Genomic DNA, 9,144 nt, shown 5'->3' with positions numbered 1-9,144 from the left:
ATTATTTTCCCCTTCTACATTACTGTATTCTTTGGATTTACCATCACTTCTAATTCATAGGCATCATGACATGATCATTAATGGAGTCAAGAAGAAAACCAGAGTTTAAATCAGAGTGGAGCTGGAAAAGCACAGCAGGTCAGGCAGCATCCGAGGAGCAGGAAAATTGACATTTCGGGCAAAAGCCCTTCATCAGGAATATTCCTGATGGGCTTTTGCCCGAAATGTCCATTTTCCTGCTCCTCGGATTCTGCCTGACCTGCGGTGCTTTTCCAGCACCACTCTGATCTAAACTCTGGTTTCCAGCAGCTGCAGCCCTCCCTTTCATCAAGAAGAAAACGATTAAATGTTCTGAAGAAGGATCACTAGACCTGAAATGTTAAGTCTGATTTCTCCCCATAAATGCTGAGTTTTTCCAGCAATTTCTATTTTTGTTTATGATTTCCATCATTCACAGTACTTGGTTTCATTTTGAGAAAAAAAACACAGATATAGCAGGCATTACTGAAAGACTTGCTGAATTTAGACAAGATGGTGAGTCACAGGCCTTCAATATATGACCCATTTGCATGTTTTGGAGGCCTTGAATATTTGGTTACACTTGCAATCCCTTCATTACCAGTGAGCATCCACAGTCCCATTCGAGTCATAGAGATGCACAGCAAGGAAACAGATCCTTCGGTCCAACTTGTCCACCCAACCAGATATCCCAACCCACCTGCCAACACCCGGTCCATATCCCTCCAAACCCTTCCTATTCATGTACCCATCCAGATGCCTTTTAAATGTTGCAATTGTGCCAGCCTCCACCACTTCCTCTGGCAGTCTATTGCGCACATGCGTGGAAAAGTTGTCCCTTAGGTCTTTTTTATATCTTTCCCCTCACCCTAAACCTATACCCTCTCGTTCTGGACTCCCCAAACCCAGGGAAAAAACCTTGTCTATTTACCCTATCCAAGCCCGTCATGGCTTTATAAACCTCTATAAGGTCACCCCTTCAAGACTGTGTGCTTCAGGGGAAAACAGTCCCAGCCTATTCAACTTCTCCCTATAGCTCAAATTCTCCAACCCTGGCAACATCCTTGTAAATCTTTTCTGGACCCTTTCAAGGTTCACAACATCCTTCCGATAGGCAGGAGACCAGGATTGCATGTAATGTTCCAAAAATGGCCTAACCAACGTCTTGTACAGCTGCAACATGACCTCTCAATACTCTGACCAATAAAGGAAAGCATACCAAACTCCTCCTCCACTATCCTATTTATCTGCGACTCTACTTTCAAGGAGCTATGAATCTGCACTCCAAGTTCTATTCAGCAACACTCCCTGGGATCTTTAAGTGTATTAGTTCTGCAAAAATTTGCTTTCCAATAACGCAGCACCTTCATTTACAGAGTCATAGAGATGTACAGCATGGAAACAGATCCTTCGGTCCAACCTGTCCATGCCGACCAGATATCCCAACCTAATCTAGTCCCACCTGCTAGCACCCAGCCCAGATCCCTCCAAACCCTTCCTATTCATATACCCATCCAAATGCCTCTTAAATGTTGCAATTGTACCAGCCTCCACCACTTCCTCTGGCAGCTCATTCCATACAAGTACCACCCTCTGCGTGAAAAAGTTGCCCCTTAGGTCTCTGATATCTTTCCCCACTCACCCGAAACCTATGCCCTCTAGTTCTGGACTCCCCAAACCCAGGGAAAAGACTTTGTCTATTTACCCTATCCAAGCCCGTCACTGTTTTATAAACCTCTATAAAGTCACCCCCTCAAGACTGTGTGCTCCAGGGAAAACCGTCCCAGCCTATTCAACTTCTCCCAATAGCTCAAATTCTCCAACCCTGGCAACATCCTTGTAAATCTTTTCTGAACCCTTTCAAGTTTCACAACATATTTCCGATAGGAAGGAGACCAGAATGCATGCAATATTCTAACAGTGGTCTAACCAATGTCCTGTACAACCGCAACATGACCTCCCAACTCCTGTACTCAATACTCTGACCAATTAAAGAAAGCGTACCAAATGCCGCCTTCACTATCCTATCTACCTGCGACTCCACTTTCAAGGAGCTATGAACCTGCACTCCAAGGTCTCTTTGTTCAGCATCACTCCCTAGGACCTTACCTTAAGTGTATAAGTCCTGCTAAGATTTGCTTTCCCAAAATACAGCACCTCGCATTTATCTGAATTAAACTCCATCTGCCACTTCTCAGCCCATTGGCCCATATGGTTAAGATCCTGTTGTAATCTGAGGTAACCCTCTTCGCTGTCCACTATACCTCCAATTTTGGTGTCATCTGCAAACTTACAAACTGTATCTCTTATGCTCGCATCCAAAACATTTATGTAAATGACAAAAATTAGAGGATCCAGTACCGATCCTTGTGGCACTCCACTGGTCACAGGCCTCCAGTCTGAGAAACAACCCTCCACCACCACCCTCTATCTTCTACCTTTGAGTCAATTCTGTATCCAAATGGCTAGTTCTCCCTGTATTTCATGAGATCTAACCTTGCTAATCAGTGTCCCATGGGGAACCTTGTCGAACGCCTTATTGAAGTCCGTATAAATTACATCTACTACTCTGCCCTCATCAATCCTCTTTATTACTTCTTCAAATACCTCAATCAAGTTTACAAAATTATGAGGGGCATGGATAGGATAAATAGACAAAGTTTTTTTCCCCGGGATCGAGGAGTCCAGAACTAGAAGGCATAGGTTTAGGGTGAGAGGGGAAAAATATAAAAGAGACTTAAGGGGCAACCTTTTCATGCAGAGGGTGGTACATGTATGGAATGAGCTGCCAGAGGAAATGGTGGAGGCTGGTACAATTGCAACATTTAAAAGGCATTTGGATGGGTATATGAATAGGAAGGGTTTGGAGAGATCTGGGCCGGGTGCTGGCAGGTGGGACTAGATTGGGTTGGGATATCTGGTCGGCATGGACAGGTTGGCCCAAAGGGTCTATTTCCATGCTGTACATCTCTATGACTCTTAAGTTTGTGAGACATGATTTCCCACGCACAAAACCATGCTGACTTTCCCGAATCAGTCCTTGCCTTTCCAAATACATGTACAACCTGTCCCTCAGGATTCCCTCCAACAACTTGCCCACCAGTGAGATCAGGCTCACTGGGCTATAGTTCCCTGGCTTGTCCTTACCACCCTTCTTAAAAAGTGGCACCCCGTTAGCCAACCTCCAGTCTTCCGGCACCTCTCCTGTGACTATTGATGACTCAGATATCTCAGCAAGAGGCCCAGCAATCACTTCTCTAGCTTCCCACAGAGTTCTCGGATACACCTGATCAGGTCCTGGGGATTTATCCACCTATATGCGTTCCAAGACATCAGCTCTTCCATATCCTTTTCCACAGTAAATACTGATGCAAAATACTCATTTAATATCTCCCCCATTTTCTGCGGCTCCACACAAAGGCCGCCTTGCTGATCTTTCAGGGGCCCTATTCTCTCCCTAGTTACTCTTTTGTCCTTAATGTATTTGTAAAAACCCTTTGGATTTACCCTTAATTCTATTTGCCAAACAATCTCATGTCCCCTTTTTGCCCTCCTGATTCCCCTCTTAAGTATACTCCTACTTCCTTTATACTCTTCTAAGGATTCACTCGATCTATCCTGTCTATACCTTACACATTCTTCCTTCTTTTTCTTAATCAAACCCTCAATTTCTTTAGTCATCCAGCATTCCCTATACCTACCAGTCTTCCCTTTCACCCTGACAGGAATATATTTTCTCTGATTCTCATTATCTCATTTCTGAAGGCTTCCTATTTTCCAGCTGTCCCTTTACCTGTGAACATCTGCCCCCAATCAGCTTTTGAAAGTTCTTGCCTAATACTGTCAAAATTGGCTTTTCTCCAATTTGGAACTTCAACTTTTAGATCTGGGCTATCCTTTTCCATCACTATTTTAAATCTAATAGAATTATGGTCGCTGGCCCCAAAGTGCTCCCCCACTGACACCTCAGTCACCTGCCTTGTCTTATTTCCCAAGAGAAGTTTTGCACTTTCTCTAGTAAGTACATCCACTTACTGAATTAGAAAATTGTCTTGTACGCACTTAACAAATTCCTCTCCATCGAAACCTTTTACACTTTTACCACAGTCCATTGGGGAAACCGAGCAAAGGCTACGACAACAGATGAATGGGCACCGCACAACAATCAACAGACAGGAGTGTTCGCTCCCAATTGGGGAACACTTCAGTGGTCCAGGACATTTGACCTCAGACCTTCGGGTGACCATCAGCAGCGAAAAGTGGCCGAGCAGAGGCTGATAGCTAAGTTTGGTACCCATAGGAAGGGCTTCACCCGGGACCTTGGCTTCATGTCACATTACAGGTGTCCACCATTGCACTATGGACACACACAGGCACTCCTATACACCCACATATACACAGATGTGCACACAGACACCCACACACACTCAAACATGCACCCCCTCACAGACTTAAGACGCTCTGCACTCACTATACACACACACATACACTTTCTCACACTCACAACCCCCATCCCAGACAGACACACACATACACAAAGACCCACATGCACACATATATTTTGTGGGGTGAATTTGTACTTTCAGGGTTACATTGTACTTTGCTCAAAAACTGCATGCATTGATGTAAAACTCCGTTATCTCATTTTTTAGATTAGAACCAATCTAAACATCATGGCATTGACAGAGAACACAGGGGGCCAATATATTGTCTAGCTATCACGTTGATTTTGCTGCTTCTTGGATGCTGCCTGAACTGCTGTGCTCTTCCACCACCACTGATCCAATCACATCAGGTCAGTGCCTGCAGTCCTGCTTACGGCCAGAGGTGGTGCCCTTTCCACCGGATCCAGCCGCGGGGCTGAGGGGGGGGACACATGGTGAGTGTGAGGGACACGGCGGGAGTCTCAGACACAGAGACGGAGGGGAGGGGAGACCGTCAGAGCGGCCGCGATCAGGGTGACGGCCCGCTCCAGGACCCTCCACCCGGGGATTTCAGTCTATCACCGGATCCGAATTAATCCCGGCCTAGTTACTGTGGGCCTGAGGGAGAGCGGGGCCGGGGGGGAAGGTAATAAGGGCAAGGGGGGGGGGGGGGGGGGGGAATGGGGACAAGGAGGAGGATTGGGGGCAGGGAGGTGGATTGGGGGCAGGGAGGGGGGATGTGGGCAAGGAGGGGGAATGGGGACAAGGAGGGGTTAATGGGTAGGGAGAGAAGAGGAGGGGGATAGGGATGGGGAAGGGAGAGAGGGACAGGGAAGGGTCGAGGGATGGGGAAGGCAGGCAGGGAGAATGAGAGGGAAAGGGGGAGAAGTAATGGGGGGGAGTGAGATTGATTTGGTGGTAGGGGGAGCAGAATATGGGGGAGTGAGGGAAAGATTGTGGGGCTGGAGGTATGTGAAGGAGGGAATGTGGAGATGGAGGTGTGTGAAGAAGGGAATGTGGTGGTGGAGGTGTGTGAAGAAGGGAATGTGGTGGTGGAGGTGTGTGAAGAAGGAAATGTGGTGGAGGTGTGTGAAGAAGGGAATGTGGTGGTGGAGGTGTGTGAAGAAGGGAATGTGGTGGTGGAGGTGTGTGAAGAAGGGAGTGTGGTGGAGGTGTGTGAAGGAGGGAGTGTGCGGGGGAGATGGTGAAGGAGGGAATATGGGGCCGGAGATGTGTGGGGGTGGAGGTGTGTGAAGGAGGGAGTGTGTGGCCAGAGGTGTGTGGAGGGAATATGGGAGTGGAGGTGTGTGAAGGAGGGAGTGTGGGGCCGGAGGTGTGTGAAGGAGGGAGTGTGCGGGTGGTGTGTGAAGAAGGGAATGGGGTGGAGATGGTGAAGGAGGGAATATGGGGCCGGAGGTGTGTGAAGGAGGGAATGTGGGGGTGGAGGTGTGTCAGGGAGGGAATGTGGGTGATGGGATGGAGTTGATGCTGAATAGTTTGATCCAGTTGGCACAGGGAAGGTGTTATACGGGTTTTGATCACTTTTCAGGAAGTATTATAACCGGAAATAACCCCACATGTTTTGAGCTGATGATCAGTTTGATCTGAATTGGGACAGTCCATTGACCTGTCCAGGTTGCATTTTAGTTCAGGATGCTTTGTTAGCTCCTTAATAATGAATTAGGGAATTTATCGTCTGATCTGGTAGAATGCACGGGAGTGTGTGATTACAAATAGTCTTCCTGAGTCCTGAAAGGGCAGTAACTATACAGGAGTTCTCCTCAGATTGTCATTCACTGGCAATTATTAACTGTCAATCTGGTATGAAATGGTCTGACTTTTGCTTCAATGTCTGTGTACTGTGGTTCAGAGATGGAAATCTGGATCCCTGTTGTTGTGGTTCTGTTCGCTGAGCTGGGAATTTGTATTGCAGACGTTTCGTCCCCTGTCTAGGTGACATCCTCAGTGCTTGGGAGCCTTCTGTGAAGCGCTTCTGTGTTGTTTCCTCTGCCATTTATAGTGGTTTGTCTCTGCCACTTCCAGTTGTCAGTTCCAGCTGTCTGTTGCAGTGGCCGGTATATCGGGTCCAGGTCGATGTGTTTGTTGATAGAATCTGTGGATGAGTGCCATGCCTCTAGGAATTCCCTGGCTGTTCTCTGGCTTGTCCTATAGTAGTAGTGTTGTCCCAGTCGAACTCATGTTGCCTGTCATCTGCGTTTGTGGCTACAAAGGATAGTTGGTCGTGTCATTTCGTGGCTAGTTCGTGTTCGTGGATACGATCGTTAGCTGTCTTCCTGTTTGTCCTATGTAGGGTTTTGTGCACTCCTTGCGTGGGATTTTGTACACTACGTTGGTTTTGCTCATGCTGGGTATCGGGTCCTTTGTCCTGGTGAGTTGTTGTCTGAGAATGGCGATTGGTTTGTGTGCTGTTATGAGTCCTAGTGGTCGTAGTAGTCTGGCTGTCAGTTCAGAAATGTTCTTGATATATGGTGACGTAGTTAGTCCTTTGGGTTGTGGCATGTCCTCATTCCGTTGTCTTTCCCTTAGGCATCTGTTGATTAAATTGCGCTGGTATCCGTTTTTGGCGAATACATTGTAAAGGTGTTCTTCTTCCTCTTTTTGCAGTTCTGGTGTGCTGCAGTGTGTTGTGGCCCTTTTGAACAGTGTCTTGATGCAGCTTCTTTTGTGTGTGTTGGGGGTGGTTGCCTTCGTAGTTCAGGACTTCCTGGATCTCTGAATCCTGAATCTGAATCTCTGTTTCTGCTACAGAATGCATTTAGCTTTGAGTTGAGGATTTGGAGAACAGAGCCAAAGAATATGTTACTTGGATCCATTTTGGCAAGTTATTTATGTCTGTCTGTTTATCTCATTGCACTTCAGCAAACAGCTAAAGCATAGAAGAAGTGTTCACTCATGGAGGAGATCGAGCAGTGGTTTAATCACCTGCGCATTGCAAAACGATCCACACAGAAAGCCGAAGAATTAACCTACCTTCTGGATATTGACTGCCTGAAGGTACCCATAGGACAAAGCGGTCAACTTGTTGCAGTTTCATGTTCGAATCATTGTATCCGTGTTTACAATAAACAGACACTGACTCTAGTTCAACAGTTCCAGGGCCACACTGCTCCTATTAGTGGCATTAGGTTTGCACAAAACACTGGCCATTTGTTATTCTCTGCATCATGTGATGGGACAGTGAAATGTTGGGATGTGCGTTCCTCTAGCACAGACCCAGTTCAAAATTATACAGGCTATCCTAATAACACATTTATCAGCTTTGATATTAGTTGTAATGATTTGGTTATCTGTGCTGGAACAGAAAAGGTTGAAGAAGATACTTTCATGGTTTTCTGGGATGCACGCACTGTGACAAACACGGATAGTCATGGAAGTCAGGAACCTCTTGGAGTTTATTCAGAGACTCACAACAATGACATCACCCAAGTGCGTTTTCACCCCTCAAATCCCAACATGGTGGCATCGGGGTCGACTGACGGATTAGTCAACATTTTTGATATCAGCCAAGAAACAGAAGATGATGCCCTTCTTGCAACTTGCAACTCTGATTCCTCAGTCAGCTTCGTTGGGTGGTCTGGGAAAGAGCTGGAACAGATTTTTTGCATGACCTACGATGAAGGTTTCTATCTGTGGGACCTTGCCCACCTGCACAATGATGAGCCCATCACACTGGTGAAAACACAGGATGCCCGGGAAAGCTTGAAACTTGACAATGGCCACCTGGACTACCTGATTGGAGGCTTTTACCATGAAAAAGCTGAAAAGTTGTTTGTACTGGGTGGCACCAGTATGGGGAAACTTCACCTTTTAACGTGTGATGCCAACAAGCTTGCACACCTGCACACCCTGCATGACAGACACTCAGCTATAGTTCGTGCTTTTTATTGGGATTCTGAGGATCATTCTCTGTTGACATGTGGGGAAGATGCTCAGCTATTTTTATGGAAACCAAATGCCACAGATTTAACTACAGGAAAGAAGACATCAATGAAGCTTCCATCTGACGTGCATAGAAAAATGAGAGTTCATAGCAAAAACTCTTACCAAAGCAAGAAGTAAGATAAGCAGGCAACTCCTCGCACTTGCATACAGCTGAGTTTCATTGACATTAATTTCCGTTTTTATAAGAGGAAAAGAATTTTTTCTGTCAGTTAGGAATTCAGTCATTCAGCAGCGACTAATTGACTCCAGATCTCTGTTGCTTCTAAACAGTGAGGCTTTAATTGGGGAAACCTAGAAAGTGCAATAACATTCTAAAAAATGGAGCTGGGATTTTTTTTGTTGGGATTGGGATTTTATTCGAATGGCTGTAGCTTTCTTTTATTTTGATTCATTCATTTTTTTTACAACTCAGAAGGTTGGTGCCTATAAAAAGAAAAGAAATGTTTCTGTAAATGTGTTTTGTTGGGATTATTTTACTAAGTTACATATAAATTAAAGAGATGATGCAAGATTTAAAATGCAGTTTTTGGTTGAAGAAGACATTGGTGTATTTTCTTTTGTAAATTAGACTACATGTTTGCATTGGACTGGGGTTTTTGAGTTCAAATTGCTCTTGTTATGCAAACTTAACAAAAACCCTGCACATGTCTGCTATATTGGAGGGCAGGCCCTATAAATTGAGATTTTTAACTTCACTTTTTAAAATATAACACAACCATTATGGTGCTGATGAAGATTG

General features: G+C 45.6%; 1 protein-coding gene across 2 annotated transcripts; it reads left to right on the top strand.

Annotated features, from left to right (window-relative positions):
• Window positions 1-4,825: 4,825 nt before the first annotated feature.
• On the top strand, window positions 4,826-8,907 carry wdr89 (WD repeat domain 89). Of its 2 annotated transcripts, none has more exons than XM_060828546.1 (2): window positions 4,826-4,897; window positions 7,323-8,907. In XM_060828546.1, exon 2 carries the CDS (start codon window positions 7,356-7,358, stop codon window positions 8,520-8,522), a length of 1,167 nt encoding a protein of 388 aa, XP_060684529.1. In that variant the 5' UTR covers window positions 4,826-4,897; window positions 7,323-7,355; the 3' UTR covers window positions 8,523-8,907. The 2 variants fall into 2 exon arrangements, with proteins under 2 accessions (XP_060684529.1, XP_060684528.1); XM_060828545.1 differs by lacking the exon at window positions 4,826-4,897 and adding an exon at window positions 4,924-5,088.
• The last annotated feature ends 237 nt before the right edge of the window (window positions 8,908-9,144 follow it).

Source organism: Hemiscyllium ocellatum, chromosome 8, assembly GCF_020745735.1.
Source record: "Hemiscyllium ocellatum isolate sHemOce1 chromosome 8, sHemOce1.pat.X.cur, whole genome shotgun sequence".
Classification (NCBI taxonomy): Eukaryota; Metazoa; Chordata; class Chondrichthyes; order Orectolobiformes; family Hemiscylliidae; genus Hemiscyllium; species Hemiscyllium ocellatum.
Note: the sequence above shows the minus strand (reverse complement) of the source record. Positions and strands in the feature narration are given on the sequence as shown.